The sequence below is a fragment of the Globicephala melas genome, chromosome 10, assembly GCF_963455315.2.
Source record: "Globicephala melas chromosome 10, mGloMel1.2, whole genome shotgun sequence".
Lineage (NCBI taxonomy): Eukaryota > Metazoa > Chordata > Mammalia > Artiodactyla > Delphinidae > Globicephala > Globicephala melas.
In genome coordinates, this window is record NC_083323.1 from 98,660,827 (window position 1) to 98,677,716 (window position 16,890).

Here is a 16,890-nt window from a genome sequence, read left to right on the forward strand (position 1 = left end):
GAGGTAAGTTTTAATTAGCTTGGAAAGACTCTCACAGGACCATCCAGTTATTTGGGCCATAAATCCTAGGTAATTACCCACTGTGTCTTCACCTGCACTGAACCCCATTGGGCAACTCCTAGAAGTAATTTCAAATCTGTAGTGATTAAAGGGGACCTGGGAAGATGGGGGTGCATGGGACAAGGGCACAGCCTCCTGCCCCCTGGATCTGGGTGGCGAGTTTTCCTTTTTCTGTCTCCTGCCGTCTGTAGCCTGAAAAGAGAGTATAAATGCCAGAAGAGAATAAATATTTGTTACTCATATGAATGGAGTTGAAGGGCATGTCTCCTGTTTTCTGGAACGATTCCTCAATCAAGTATTGAAATTCCCGTTGTTCAAAGAATTTAAAATGAAACAAACAATGCTAGCATGTGAATTGTAGGAGACGCCCATTTGTTCCTTTCAAGGAGATATTTTGAAAGGATTAAAGATAGAAATTTTTAAAGTTTCTGTCAGTTAGCTTCTTGAGACTTTTGGCTTACATTTTAGGGTCATGATTTAAAAGTTACTCAAGTACTTATACAATGAATGCTCTAGTACTTCTGGGGAAGGGAGAGAATCTTACTTCCTTACCAGCTACATCACATCCTCATTCTTAAGTGTTAGGGTTTTAATAAAGGAATTACTTATCTTCAAAGGGTATGGAATCTGGGAGAAAAATGAGACATAATAATGGAAAATTGTTACTGTAACTGTGTGTTATTATATCTGGTACCCTTTGGTGGGGAGAAGCACTTAATGGGGTCAAGCACTTTGTTCTCTCACAGACTATACAAGCCATAGAACAAAGATAGGAGAGGGAGAGAATTAGCGACAACAGAGGACAAAAAGCAAGATAATAAAAGTGAAGAACAGTTAGGTAGGATACAGCAGAGTGATGAAGATGAGGAGGTGTTGATATACAAATGTTTATTTATTACAGGAATACGCTGGGCATTTTTTGACATGCAAGGTGAATAGTACATTTCCTATTGACAAGGAATTTATAATTAACTAAGGCTACAAACATTAAACAAACAAACAAAAATATTTTCCATGGCTAAAAGATACATCAGGCAAAGTAAAAATACAAAGAAAACAAAGAAGACCTGGGAAACGTATTGTTACTCGGTATCCCAGTCAAAGCGTTCACCTGTATAGTATTTGAAGTACTTTTTGGAATCTCTAAGTAGAAGACCAGCAACCCCTTAGAAGGATGAGAACAGAAGAATTCTTTGAAGAATTTGAACGGTTCATGCAACCTCACTCGTACTAAGAGAAATACAAATTATACCAGATTATTTCTTACCATCAGATTGACAAAAATTCTCATGTTTGACAGCACACTCCTTTGGAGAGGTTGTTGGCAAATAGGTGTTCTCTCCATTTCTGGGGGAAATGCCAATGAGTATAGCCTTCGAGGAGGGCACCTTGACAGCTTCTGTCAAAATCAGGAATAAATATATGCTTTGACTCAGAAATGCCATTTCAAAGATGTTATCCTGAAAATTGACTCGTGGCCATGTACAGTGACAAAGGGACAGACTTGTTCTTTGCAGCATCCTTAACAGTAGCAAAGAGTTGAAAAAGGCTAAATGTCATCAGTAGGGGACTTGTAATCAGTAGGGGTGGTATCCTTGCATATCAGTGGGTAAGAGAGCATCCACGCAACAGTGTCTGCCGTGTGCCAGGCTCTGTGCTAGGCTGCTCTCTCACCTACTGATACGCAAGGATCTCTAAGAACATAGTCAGTGGGAAAAAAAAGCAGCTGCAAAAGACACATGATTATGCTACCATTCGTGTGTGCCAAAAAAAAGGCTTGTGTTAACCTAGAGAAGTTCTGGAAGAATACCCAAGAGACTAAAAGCAGTGATTACTTGGAATGGAGGCGAGAGGTGAGAAGTGAGAAGAGCAAGAGGTGAGGAGACCAAGGACTGGAGTGGGAGGGAAACCATCCACCGTTCACTTTTTTATACCTATTCATCTTTAAATCATACGATTGTGTGATCTTCCCAAAGTTAAAATGAGTTAAAACATACGCTAAAGATAGACTTGAAATTTATGAATGTCTTCCATAGCCTGCAGTCACCAGAAAGGATTCCTATCAATATTATCAGTCACAGCCTTTTGCCATCCAGCTCGCCAAGATCATTGTCTTTTTCTGTGTTCACGTCCAGTGGCTTACACATGGTGGATTACTTTACTGGCTTCTGCGCCGAGTGAGTTCATGCGGACCGTGCCGGGGGATAGTGGACAATAAAGAGAGAAAGGTTTAGGTTTGCGTTAGATCTTGAAGGATGTTGAGCGCGCGGCCGAGGGTTTTGGATGGTATTTAATAGGCAGTATACATCTGTTAAAGAGGTTTGTTTTTTTAATCAAGAATTTTTGATTTTCTTCTTGGAAATTCCTTTTCTTCCCCTAAAATCTTCCTCCATTTAAAAGAAATTCTGAAAAAATAAGAAAAACAAGACCGAATTAAACGACTGTTTTTGAAATTTTAATGTTAAGTAGGATTAGACGTTTCCCATCAGATTTCTTAATTCAGCCCCTAAAAAGCTGCACACAAGCGGATATTCAATAAATATTTTAAAATAAAGAAACCAAGGACTACACTTAATTGCATTTGTCACAATAGCGCAGCGTGGCAGTTCAGCTCGGGAGAAAACGTCTAAGTCATTGACAGTGATTCTAATCAGCTTCTAATATTTTGTTTTGTCTTTTCTGTTTAAAGTTATATCTGTGAAAATGAGGCCATCCCCATGCCACTCCACTGGGAGAATGTGAATACCGACCTGCCCTACCAGGTGAGAGCAGCGCTGACCAGCTGCAGGTGGGAGAGATTGGAAAGGACCCCAGTAAAACTGTGCAAACTTCTCTTTCCAGCTCATTCCTTTGCACAATCAAACACATGAATACAATGAAGTTGCTAGTCTCTTTGGGAAAACAGTGGATCGCAACAGAATTAAAAGAATTCAGAGAATTCAAAACCTAGACTTGTGGGAGTTCTTTTGCAGGTGAGACAGTTTCTACTCTGAACCCCCTCCTTGGCCTCTAGACTTTTACAGTCTCAGGGACAGTGAAGCACAAATGTTTAATCATATTCATTGGCAGTGGCACCACCACGTGAGCTGTGTAGACGCACTGTGCGTGTTCTGACCTGGTTTTTCAGCTCTCTTCCTCATCCTCAGGGAGAGCTGCTCTGTAAGCCAGCACCAGCGTCCCGTGCAACACTGTCCGACAGCCTCTTCTGCACTGCTTTCAGAGTTTCGAGCTGGGCATCGTGGCTGAATCAGCATTACCAGGGGGTCTGGGGAGCTGTTTAGTTCTGTTACTATGACTTTGTTGGCTCAGACTTCCCAGCCTGTAAGTCATTTGCTTGTTTTTAGTTTTGAAGGACATTGTAAAACGTACCTTCAAATTCCCTGCTTAGCCCAGAGTTTATGTTCTAGATTTGAAATCTCCATTCATTACTCAATTTAGGTTGGAAATGACCCATTGGGTTGCTTGGTGTGCACTTAACCTAAAAATAAAGCCCATTACAAGAAACTTAACAGGTATTGTCCACATGAACACATCGTGCTGTAGTTTTTTGAATAACATTATAATATAATGTAATAACAGTAATAAGCATTACTTAAAATAAGTGATTTTCTGAAATACTTTTATTAAATCTGTGTTCAAGGTTTGATTTCTAATATTTTTTAATACAAGCATTTAACCTTTAGTCAGGGAAATTTCAAATAATAGAGTCTAATGTCATGAACCCTGTGTATCCATCATCCTGATTTAACATTTATCTCGATTTACCATCATAATCTATCTCCTCTTTTGCTATGTTATTGTTGTTGCTGAAGTATTTTAAAGCAAATCCCAGGCCTTAACTCATTTCATTCTCATATACTTGAAAATCAGGCTGACTTTTGTTTGGTGATAATATGCGGAATTCTTTGATGCTTCTGGTAGGTCAGTTCCTACAGCCTGAGTAAACTCCAGGTTTTATTCTCATAATAGTTTATATTATAAAATAAGGGTTTTCAGCTTGTATTCTTTGTAATTTTGAGTCTTTGGGCCCAGCCCACTTTTATTTCTGACAATACTGAGTTTAACTGAGTTTAGGTTTTTTTGTTTCTTGGTTTTTTTAAATTTATTTTGGGCTGTGTTGGGTCTTCGTTTCTGTGCGAGGGCTTTCTCTAGTTATGGCGAGCGGGGGCCACTCTTCATCGCGGTGCACGGGCCTCTCTCACTGTCGCGGCCTTCTCTTGTTGCAGAGCACAGGCTCCAGACGCGCAGGCTCAGTAGCTGTGGTGCACGGGCTTAGTTGCTCCGTGGCATGTGGGATCTTCCCAGACCAGGGCTCGAACCCATGTCCCCTGCATTGGCAGGCAGATTCTCAACCACTGTGCCACCAGGGAAGCCCTGAGTTTAGGTTTTATTCAGGGGATAATGGAGGATGGAAGCCTCCGTCTTCTTTGATCTTATTCTCTCAGTGAGTAAAGTAAGTTTTCCTAAAATGTTCTGATGAAGACTTAATTCCTTCTTCTTAATCGGGCCTCTGAGGTGGAATTCCTGTCAGTCTTCCTCGTAATTTGAGACCTCAATTAATTCCTAGTGGTAGAAATTTCCAGCGAATCGCCAACACATCATATACTAAGAATCTCAGTGGAGATGTTTTTACTCTGTAGATGCCATTCATGATGTTATGTGAGGTCGGCCTATAGAAATCTGTGATGGGAAATGAGCCTGCCACCTGCCATGACAGCAGAAAATACTGAGTCGCATTTTAAGGACAGCCTGTCATTCTGATCTGTGCCTGAAGGACGAAAATAAACTCATCCACCCCATTGTCACGTAACCTGTGACTCACTGTACAGGTGGGAAGCCCACATGAGTCCAGCAGATAGATGTCAGTTTGCATGTTGTCCAGGCCTTCCTTCCTTCCTCCCTTCTTCCAGAAACATGTTCCAGAACCAGTTTTGTGCCAGGCACCGTTCTAGGCACTCGGGATGTAAGAGTGCACAGGACCAGAGCTTGGACAGAAGTAGGTTGTGTGTGGGGTGTCACGGAGCACTTCCTAAGCCAGTGTCATCTAGGCTGGATGCGGGAGGAGAGGGGAGGGCACCCCAGGCATCGGGAGCAGCACGGGCCAGAGATCGATGACAAGGGGGAATGTAGAACATTGAGAGGATTTCAAATAGGACAGAAGATAGGATGGGTGGCGAGAGAAGATGCTAGAAAAGGACTCAGGAGGTAGAGCATGCAGGGGTTTGTGGGAGACCCACTGGGTGGTCGTGTGATTTTCTCCATCAGCCTTATGAGTTGGACTGACCTGGCGTCTGGGTCAGAGGGTTGGCACAGGCCAGGCCACGCGGGGCCTTGTAAACAAACTAAGGGGTTTGGGTTTTTCCCCTGGGGTAGTGGAAAGCCATTGCAGGACTTTAAGCACGAGAGTGATGGAGCTGATGTGCATTTTAGAGAAATGATTTATCAGGCTGCGCTGTGGAGAAGGCGTTTAAAGCAGTGGTTCTCGGGTGATTTTGCCCACCAGGGGCGTTTGGCAATGCCTGGAGCTGTTTTTGACTGTCGTGGGGTAGGAGGCGGGGCCACCACTGCATCTGCGGGGTGGAGGGCAGGGATGCTACACATCCTGCGAGGCACAAGCCAGGCCACACAACAAAGAGCTCCGCAGCCCAAAACAGTCAGCGGCGCTGAGGCTGAGAGACTGGTTTAAAAGGATCACAGAAGGGTGACCAACCAACTTAGGAAATTGTTTCAGTCGTTATAAATGTGACACACTGGATGGCCTGAGGCAAGGTGCTCTCGGTACCACTGCAGTGAAGACTGTTCTGAGATATTAAAGATGTAGAATGATATTGCCTGGTACTCGATTTAATGTGCGTGATGGGGACACGCACATTAGGGGAGGTGGGGGAGATGGGAAAGATAGCTCCAGGGATTCAGACTTATTTGTTCTCATTGACTGAGGGAAATGGGTAGGAACGGGTTTTGGTCTGGGGAGGACGGGGCGGGGTTAGCAGTTGATACATGGGTTGGGAGCTCAAGAGAGCAGTGTAGACAGAGATAAAGGTTTTGGAGTTACTGGAAAGTGTGGGGTCATAGAAGCCAAAGGAATTGATAAGATGACCAGGTATTTTATGTCGATTAGGAAAAGAAGGGGGTAAGGACCAAACTCTGAAAGGGATGAACAGAGGACGAGAAAGCTCAGGGAGGAGACTGAGAAGTAACCACATAAAGTGGAAGAAAACCCATAGAATGTGGAGTCACAGGAGCCAAAGGAAGAACGTGGGTGACACAAGTATGTGTCATCCTCAGGGTCACATACGGCAGAGATGCCAAGAAAGATGAATGTTGAAAATGTCCTTTGGATTTTGCAATAAAATGTCCTTGGTACCCTAGGCGAGAGCACCGTTGGTAGATGCTATACTGTGTGTACAGCAAACGTTGACAACTGTTTCAAGGCGCTCGGCAGTGAAGAGTGAGAGACGTGAGAAGATGGTGATGTGGGCGTGGGACGCGTGCTTGGTTTTGTTTTTCGAATTTAAAGATGGGAGAGACCTGAGGATATTTACATTATTATAGGAAAGGACCTATGCAGAGGGAGAGTTTAAAAGACAGCAGAGGGCTTCCCTGGTGGCGCAGTGGTTGGGAGTCCGCCTGCCGATGCAGGGGACGTGGGTTCATGCCCCGGTCCAGGAAGATCCCGCATGCCGCGGAGCAGCTGGGCCCGTGAGCCACGGCCGCTGAGCCTGTGCATCCGGAGCCTGTGCTCCGCAATGGGAGAGGCCGCAGCAGTGAGAGGCCCAGACAGCAGAGAGAGGGAGGGGTAATGGGGTGGGATTCAGAGAACGCGGGTCAGAAGGAGAGAGACAGAGTGGTCCAGTTAGATATACAGATGAGGATAGGGAGGGGATCAGAGATGAGGTAGGTCAGGGAGTTCTCCCTGATACTTTGTTTCCTTGGAGAAGGAAGCAGTGAGGTCTCCTGCAGAGAATGAGGTGCTAGGGAGGGGGATGTGAGGGAGAGAGAGGAAAAGCAGAGAGAGGAAACAGCCACTGTGGAACACGGAGGGGAGAAAGAGCTAACCTGGGAACCATGGGGTCTCCATCAGTGTCGAGGGCTGAGCTGACGTGGGAACGTGCGGATATGGGGTGGGAACCATGGCGATGTTGTTTGATTGATTCCAGCCTCCCAATTCTAAAGCAGTGATGGGAGACGGTTGGATTGGTCCAGGGTTGGGAAGGATAAGGCAGCAGGAAATAAGAGCAGGGAAGGCTGCTGCTTTGTTAAGAATGCTGATTTAGGTGCGAGGTTCTCCATCCTGGCTGCCTGTCAAAATCACCTGGGGAAGCTCTTTAACCTGTATGGGCATCTGTCACCCATCCCAGAGCCACTGAATCAGAGCCTCTGCGTTCTGACAGTTTTATCTTTAAAAAGGTCTACAAGTGATTCTGGTGTTCAGCCAGGAGGGAGAACCGCTGGTCTAAACTGGACGAACCTATTTCAGTCCAGAGCGCGAAGCTCTTCCTGCTGCATTTGGAATGTGGGGCACACCCAGCCTGGCCCGGTTGGCGCCCTAGTCCCTGGGGGGGGAGGGTACTTTTAAGACATCTTTGAGAAGTGGGTGCAACAGCATTTTCAGTAAGTTCAGAGATGAGTGTGGGGTTGGGCAAAGGTGGGCAGGGTGGTGGAGAACCTAGTTTGGTTTCAATCTGTGACTTTCCCTGAAGGTTTAACTGGAGCCCAAGAGGCCCTAGAACCCAATGTTAGCCTTTCTAGATCAAGGTCATAGTGTGAGTCTCCGCATGTCCTGGGTGCCTTGGCGATGGGCACTAAAGTAAACCGTGCACACCATGGGGGGTGCAGAGCTGTGATCACCCCATCCCATAGACGCTGTACCTATCCAGTGACTGAGCAGAGTTTCAGTGCCCACACTTCCGGCTCTTTCACTAACCACCGCTTCATTTATCTTATCTAAGAGAGACTCGAGTGAATTTTCAAACCAAAGTTCATTCTAATCTGCACCTGAAAAGTAGTGCTGAGTGAATATCCTGATTATAGCGTGGATTCTAGTCATTACAGACCGTGAAGCTTAATATTTGAAGGACGTATGTTAAAGACATGTTTACTTAGAAAAAACCCGAATGAATTCACTGATGCTCCACTAACCAAGAGGACTGCCATAGTGGTAGGTGGATAAGCCCCTTAGACAGTGTAACTTGATTTCTACGAGTGGTTGAGAAAGGTCCTTACGATGGAGGCGAGATGGAGAGCTGGGTGCCGGGTGACCATACAAAGGGAAAAAGTAACATCTGGTTAAAAGTCTTATCAAAGAGTAACTTGAATGGCATGCATGCTTTCCTCTTGAGCCCTTCCACATCTCTGTCAGGAATGTGGATGAAAATGTAGGAGACTTGCTTATCACGCTTGTGGAAGGTTCAAAACTAGAAGGGGAAGCTTACTTGTAGGGTGAATTAATCAGGAGTCAGAAAGACCTTGGAAGATTGAAACAGTGAGTCTAAACAAATGTGATTATCTTTTCTTAAAAAGATTTTTTTCTTAGTTAGAAAAGCAACAAATGTGCATTGTAAAAAAAACAAGGCAGACAGTACATAAAGGTCTAAAAAGAAAGTTGGCATAATTTGTTCTTTGTGAAAACATGCTGGCTTTTTCTGAAATAAATGTTTGTTTAATGCACATCCTCCTAACGTCATGCTTAATGGTCTGAGAAGACTGTCTCCAGTAGATGAAAGCGTATGCATTTGAATTTTGATACATGCTGCCAGAGGGCTCTGAGAAGGACATTTCCATTCTCTCATCATTTAAGGGCAAGCGTCCTTCCCCCAACCCCGAACAGTCCCTAAGCTGCCTGCTCTTTATAAATTCTGTACTTTTAAAATTACTATATCAAGATAAAGCTTAATTGAAATAAACCTATTGCGTGAGATTTAGAAATCAGTTGCACAAATCTGGCGAGCGGAGAGAAGCCTGCTTTGGGAAAGCGCCAGCAGTTTTAACTGACTGCAAGCTTCCATCGGTAGCATGATGCCTGGTGCAGAGCGAGCTCAGCTGGGCGCCGTCCCACGACATCTAGGCCCTGTTTCTGTTTCTTCCCAGCGTTTTCGGACTAGAAGGTGTCCAGCAGATTCCTGCCCACTAAAGGCTGTCCAGGGTGGAGAAAGGCCTAGAAGCTATGCCATGGGAGGAATAGTTGAGACAGTGGCGTCTGTTTGCCTGGGGAAGGAAACCTATCAGTGTCCAGAGTTATTCCTGGATACTTGGAGTTGTTTTGTGTTAAGTGTTTGGTTGTTCTGTGTTCAGAAGGGAATAACTGAGACGACAGTAGAAGGACCAGGGAGGCAGGTTCTGGTTCACCGTCGGGGGGTGACTTTCTCACGATTACAGCTGATGGCCAGTAGATTGGCCGCTGTGCAGGGCGGGGAGCGCCGGGGGCGGGGCAGCTCTCATTGCAGAGCTAACGGGGGAGGGTTCTTTTTCATCTTTAAGACATCTTTTGAATGAAATATGTTTAAATGAAAATGCAGCCAACAGTTTACAGACACCCATGTACCTACCAATCAGATTTGACATTTTAATATTTGTGACATTTTCTTCATCTTTGTGTCTGGGTTTTTTTTTTTTTTTTTAAGATACACAGCATTAGAGATCAAGGTGGAGTGTTTCCCCCATCCCCATCCTCTCCTCCTTCTTTCGCCCTCAAGTTGCTGTGATACCTTCTTATCCATGTTTTTATATTTGTTATACCTATGTTTGTATACCTCTACAATATGCATTATTATTTTGAGATAGAAGTCTCTTTTTGCGTCATTCTTTTTACATTAAACATTATTTTTCAAGAGGTATCTATGTTAATACTTATAGATCTAGTTCATTATTTTAACTTTCATGTATAAATATATAATTATTCATTTTGCTGTGAAAGAATTTTAGGCTGTTTTCAGTTTGTTTGTTTTTTTACTATTACAATAAGTCCTACATTGAATAGCATTTTATGTGTTGGAAGAGGATTGTCCATTGGCAAGAGGTTTGAACTGGATGGCTTCATGTCCCTTCCAGCCCTAAGATGCAAAGTTCCGTTCAGTTTAACCAACATGTCCTACTGTGGGGATAAAAAGATTAAGGCATGGTGCGTGCTCAAGGAATTCACTGTTTAAAGACTCTGTGAACTATGTATTATTTACTGTTTGTAGTGTCATTTTTAGGCATCTGTAAAGCTTGGCTGGTTTAGGCGATCAGTCACTTTACTATGATGGGGCATTGTCTGGGATATCTATAGTTTTTGGTATAATTTTCAACATTCAGTGTCAATATTAACTAATAATTTTTGATGAGATGATTTATGTGTCCAAGATCATTTGAGATTATTTTTTTTTTCCAGAGCTATTTGTCCACTTATGATGTATGTTAAAGAACTGTGTTCTGTTTTACCCTTTCTGTTGAGGTTTGCTCCTTGAAAAATTAATAATGCCACTTATGGTAGATATCTGTGTGTTTTGTGTCTGTGTATTGTGTTTTTAGGAAAAAGGCTCAGCTCAAGAAAAAAAGAGGCGTGCCCCAGATTAATGAACAGATGCTGTTTCATGGCACCAGCAGTGAATTTGTGGAAGCAATTTGCATTCATAACTTTGATTGGAGAATCAATGGTATACACGGTGCTCTCTTTGGAAAAGGTAACTATCAGAACCCAGTTGGAGCGCTAGAAGAGAATCTCCTCTCCTGAGAGAGGATTGACTGTTTGTATCTCAGGGGCTTGAGAGTCACTAAGTTAAAAGTTACTGTACTGGGTTCCTGGCACACCCTCAGAGTTTCTGAGACACCGAAAAGCCACTTCCTGCGTGTGCAAGATGGAAGGAAGACTTTTTACACCTCTACCAGATTAGATAACCCTCCAAGTCCCAGTCATTCAGATGGGGCATCATGTCCAGATTAGCTGATTTTTGCATTATGACGTTTACTTTCCATGCATAAGTCCTTTCCATGGATAAACCCATACAGTGAACTGTTTTATGTCAAGTACACAGAGCACTATAAAATAAATCAATTAATGTGTACATTGTACGTAGGTCTATTTTTTTTGTTTTGTTTTTAAAAAAATGATAGGTAGGAATATTAATGAGCATGGGGGAAATCCTCGCCTTTTTTCTAATGTTGTGAAAGTCTAAGTTCTCCAGTTTGTGCTCACTACTCAAGCAAATTAAGGAGAGAGGGGAGGGGAAAAGGTAAGGGGTGGACATTTCTTTGCTTGGTCCTTATTTTGTACCTTTCCTCCAGCAAGAGAACTGGCTACCACTCAGGATCAGGAGGTGCTACATTTTTTTCTTTTTTTTTTTTTTTTTGTGGTACGCGGGCCTCTCACTGCTGCGGCCTCTCCCATTGCGGAGCACAGGCTCCGGACGCACAGGCTCAGCGGCCATGGCTCACGGGCCCAGCCACTCCGCGGCATGTGGGATCCTCCCAGACCGGGGCACGATTCCGTGTCCCCTGCATCGGCAGGCGGACTCTGAACCACTGCGCCACCAGGGAAGCCCATGAGATGCTACATTTTTAAGAGTAAATTAATTTTTAAAATAACGACTTTAAAGGCCATCCCATTTATTTAACTGTAAGAGGATCAGAAAGGTGTTATATTAAGTCCCGTCGGATTTGGGTAATAGGAGACTTTGCAGTTCATTTCCGAAATGTTTTAGGGTAAGTAGTCCCTTCATGATGTCAGCCTCCTAGGCCTGCCACTTTGGAAGAGTCGGATTCTTCGTGGAGGTTTCCTCTTTAGGCAGCGGACAAGTGAGCTTGTCCTTTTGGAATGTTCAGGTGTGAATAGGATCACACTCTCCAGAAATCTTTTCCTGGATATGGGGTTCTCTCAGCTCCAGAAATATTATTGAGCAGTTACCCGGTAGCACAGAAATGTGGTGTCTTGGGGTTTGAAATCATCTCTGCAGACCCTTGGCTTCACTGTGCTCTCCAGTGGCTGCTTAGATGGGTGGGTGGTGGATGGGGAAAGGATGGAAGGAAACAGGAGTGGGAGGGAGGTCGGAGCAGTGACGAGGCAGGTCCTGTCACTTGTAATCACAGAAGCCATTTGTATCCATCTTACGTACTGGATTTCTTTATGAGGCTCTTTCTGAAAACACAAGTCTGGTTGCTACGTTTTGGTGGGGACGGGGATGGTGGTGGTGGTGGGGACTCTGGTCTGTACTAACAGATCTATCCCAGTGGCAGCCTGCATCACAGCTGTCCATAACAGACGGATTTCTGTTCTTTTCTTTAAAACCTACCGGCGAGGAAATTCCATGTCTATTCCTGTTACACAATTCTGTGTGTCTCTCCCCCTAACAATCACAGTGTTTTTTTTGCTTGTGTTTCATACACTCCTTGGAGTAATCTTGGCTCTTCGGGCTCCTTTTTGTTTAAGGAACCTATTTTGCTCGAGATGCTGCTTATGCCAGCCGCTTCTGCAAAGATGACGTAAAGCACGGAAACACATTCCAGATTCACGGCGTAACCCTGCAACAGCAACATCTGTTTAGAACGTACAAATCTATGTTTCTTGCCCGAGTGCTGATTGGAGATTACATAAACGGAGACTCCAAATACGTGCGCCCTCCTTCCAAAGACGGGAGCTACGTGAATTTGTATGACAGCTGTGTGGATGACACCTGGAATCCCAGGGTCTTCGTGGTGTTCGACGCCAACCAGATCTACCCCGAGTACTTGATAGACTTTCATTGATTTCATTTCCAAGCTTCCATGGTCGAAGAAGTTTTATTTTTCGCAGGGAGATCTGCTTGCCGGTCACCTAGCGGCTCAATGTTAATTATTTGATCGTTTTGAAACAGATATGAAAGAAAGGGGCCGCCCTATAAAAAGACATACTGACTTTAGGGTTGGTTTGTTGTTTGTTTTTGTCCATTACTCATCTTTGTTACAGATCGATACCATTGCTGTTTTAACACCTGGGGTGAAAGACAGCGCTCAGAACGCAATCAGCTGAGTCCCTCCATCTTTAACGTTTACATCCGTGTCTTCAGGGTAAATGTTTTCAGCTCAAATAGACTGATTCATATGTATGTTCAAAAAATAAAAATATAGGCATAAAGGTGTCCCTTCAGAGGAACTGAGCCTTTGTAAACGAATTCTGAGATGATGGTGCACCGATCTACGTGTTGCCTTGTTAGTCTTCCGAAGAGGGGTGGAATTCAAAACCTTGAAGCAGCCTGAGTACCTTGAGGGAAATAGAAACAAGAGAATCGTTGGCAGTGCTGCCAGACAAGCCAGAAGGGGAGGATCAGGACAGGGCGCCCTGCTCCCGGTGCCTTCGGGCGGCAGGCTGCACACTCGGCCTAGCCCTTCTCCTCCTCTTCTGCTGAACTGACTGTAATCAGCCCGCGCGTCATCCCCCAGCGCTCCTGAATTCTTGTACCAAGACTTACTGCACAAGGCTTTTATTGCGTCTTCAGAATGAAACTTTTATTTATTATTTAAAACACATACTTTCCCTTTGTTGTGGGGTCCCTACAATGATTACTTCTAAGAGATTTTTTTTATCTGCCGCCCCCCCCCCACAGCTATTCAGCAATGATTTATAAAATCCACACTTCTAAATCGTGTCTCCCCATTTTGAATCGTCTGCAGAAAGCCTGGGATGCTTGGAACAAAGCTGGGTTATTCTTGAGCAGCAGTTGACAATCTGTTAACTCTCTTGAAAAGTTAGGTGTAATGCATAATCGCGCCCAGTGCAAGTTTGCTTACCTGCTGCATCTGTTTGGCTCTTCTGTTTTAAGGAGGGCTGAGTGATGTTGGAACAACCCCTCAAGCTATTCTAGCAGAGGCTGGACAGCAACGAGGCAGAGATGTTACACAGGAGTTTGGGTGTCAGGTGGGGGAATTGGCCATACGACTGTTAAGTGTTTTTCCAACCTTGATTTTCTATGATTCTACCTGAAAAAAAAAAAAAGAACGCTGGTATCTTTTCTGAGAAACCTTTTTCTAACTCAGTTTAATACGAAATTCCCTCTCCATCATCTTCACTCCGTTTGGGCTGAAAGGTAGTGAACGTAATTTAACTTCTCAAGAAAAATCCAGTAAATGTCTATGCCTGGGACGCTCGTTCCCTCACTTGAACTGGGAAGGCAGCTAGAAATAATACAAATAAGGAGTAGGGAGCATGATTAGGTGTGTAATTCTTCAGCTGCCACATACCCGCAGATCCTCATCGTAGCCCAGAGTACACGTGATCGTGCAGCCGAAAGTAAGTCGTGCACAGGGAGTACCTAGTGCTCAGGAAGTTGCATGTCCAATGCTTTGCAGTCAAGTGACAACCAACGCTTCCCAATTCTGATGTGCAGACCAACAGCCGGTTTCGATGAAGCGCTGTTAGTGTTTGGAAAGGACACATCTTAGAAACACGCCGAGGTCATCAGGGAAATAAAGGCGGGAAAGTCACCAGGCTGCCTTGTGGGAGGTGGCACACCGCTGCTCCGGACTCGCTCCCAAAAGAGGACCTTAGAGACATCAGGGAGTCAGATTCTGAAAAGCTCTTTCTTCTGCTTACTTGTTATTTGCATACAAAATGATGTCAAAATGGTCTGCACTTCAACACGGCTACCTTTTTTTTTTTTTTCCAACTTAACATGATTGCCTCTTGTATCACTTGAATGGGATAACTGTTGTAGCTTTGGGGGTTGTTACTCCTTTGGACACGTGCCGATCTGATCTACAGGAGACTAAGAGCCCAAGGTTGAAACTTGCAAGGCAACCGGTGTGAACTCTGCACTTCGCTAGCTGGCTCATCTCTGGTAGGCAGAGTGCCCTGCGATAGACACTGTGAGTAACAACTGTGCTGTTATTCATGTCTGAGACCCTACTCCAACTCCCCTTTTATAAGAAAGGGCTGATCGTGATCTTTTTAAACGTGATAGTGTTGAGTTCATCAATGTTAGTGTTCTCTTTGTTTTCATCAGTAGATCGAGTTGAGAATCGTATCATCAGTGTAATCAGACCAGACACCGCCGTTTGCCATCTTTTCTCTTGTCCTCACATAGTGTTGGGGGTGGGAGTGGGGAGAGAAACATTCCAGAGTCATGAATAAATGATTTTTAAAATTCTGCATTAAATACACTCCAGCTGATCGTAACTCTTCTTTTCCACTTTGGTAATATCAGCCTCAGGGTGAGAAAAAACTGTGTTTATAAGAAACAGTCTCCTAAATCTTGGCGGTAACGAACAGGAAGGTTTTGTATTAATGCCAAATACAAAATACAACAGACTGTTCCAGTGAGGGTGGTCAAGACTTGGGAGCCATGTTGGATGTATGAATGTATTGTTTCTACGTGGAGTGATTAAAGCTTTCCGTAGCAGGTCCTGGAGGTCTGTGTGTGCCATGATTCCTGTGTCTCATCTCCACCTTGCGTTATTTAAGTTTTCAGCTCAAACTTAATGGACTCCAGAGGTGGTGGTTTCCTGTAACTCTTATGTAACCAACTTGCAGGTGGGGGAAGACCCTTGCTCTCAGTTTGAATCATCACGAGCACTAGCTAAGCATATAACCCGTGGGGAACAGCATTTACTCCGTGCAACTGAAAATTCTGAAATAGACCAAGGCCTGGCGCCTTTGCTCTCAGTGGCTTCTGGCACAGAGGAGCATTCTGGAGGGTGTCGGCCGTCACCCGAAGAGCAAGCTACCTGAGTCCACCAACCTCCAGCCACTCCCGGTATGTCCTTTTGAAGTACGTTAGACATTTCACTTAATCATTTAAGCTTCTGTTGGCCAAAAAGGAAGGTATCAAAGATACCTTAATTGTAGAGCTGCGAGAAATGGAAAGCAGAATGGCTAAGGCTTATCTACCCATGGAAAGAGTCAAGATTTCCGTTCGCTAAAACCGTGTCCCAGTCTGTCTAAATGCCGGACTATTATTGAGATTCATTATGATGAAAATTCACCTGAGCTTTGATGATGTAGAAAAGTGACACCTTTACAGAATTGTGCCTAAGCCATCCAGGTATTTGAGGTCACCTCCCGGGTCACCAGGAGCAGTGCTAAAAACAGTCTTAATAGTGAGCAGTCCTGCTCGTGCTTCTGTCCCAGACTGCCCTCTGGCCCCAGGGAAGGAGGTTTTATTTATTGTTCAACAAACATTTTATTTTGCGTAAAACAGTCCACTTCTAGATGAAAGTATACATTCTGTACTTGTAAAGAGAAAAAGGAAAGGTAATGAAAAGATAGCAAGGAAAAGAAAAACAAAAACCTTGTCAAACATAATTTTTGATCAGAAGCTTTAGCAAAGTGATTTTGCTTCATTTTACCCCTTTGCACTAAATGCAGGAAGAGGTTTGGTGAAACAAGCCGCCCTGCCTCACTCCCTGTGAATAATTGGATCATGATGCTTGGGCACCGCTGATGGAAGAAAGGAACGTTTTAAAGAAATATGAGGTACCTGGTTCTCGGGGGCTGCCTGGTCAGTGAGAGTGATGTATAAGGGAGAGGTGAGCCCAAACGTCTCGGAAAGGTGTTCATAGCTCATCATTAACCTTCACTATTCCGCAGGAGTAGTTTTCTTCTCATGTTTTCCCAGACTCCAGGCTGGGAGCTAGCTGGGGAGCTGGTTTGGTCCCTCTCTTCCCCCGCCCCCCCCCCCTCCTCTGCTGCCCTGGGCTCCATCCATCCCAGGTCAGAAGGTGTCTTGCTTATTCCTGACACCTGCCGGCTCCTTCCTTGCTGTGACTCAGCTCGGCCTCCTGCTGTAAGATTATGTAATGCGTTTTCTCAACTCTAATTTCCTGGCTTTTGTTCCTCAGCCCTGCAGGCTATGAACTTGGCTTTTATTTGAACTTTCTCCC

General features: G+C 44.4%; 1 protein-coding gene across 1 annotated transcript in view; it reads left to right on the plus strand.

Moving 5' to 3' along the window:
• The window catches only part of PARP11 (poly(ADP-ribose) polymerase family member 11), a 37,417-nt gene extending 22,005 nt beyond the window's left edge, over positions 1-15,412 (plus strand). The window contains exons 5-8 of the mRNA XM_030834683.2: positions 2,750-2,822; positions 2,902-3,032; positions 10,573-10,724; positions 12,467-15,412. Coding sequence (XP_030690543.2) covers positions 2,750-2,822; positions 2,902-3,032; positions 10,573-10,724; positions 12,467-12,783 — 673 coding nt within the window. The 3' untranslated portion in view covers positions 12,784-15,412. The remainder of the gene's footprint in view (positions 1-2,749; positions 2,823-2,901; positions 3,033-10,572; positions 10,725-12,466) is intronic.
• Positions 15,413-16,890: the final 1,478 nt, after the last annotated feature.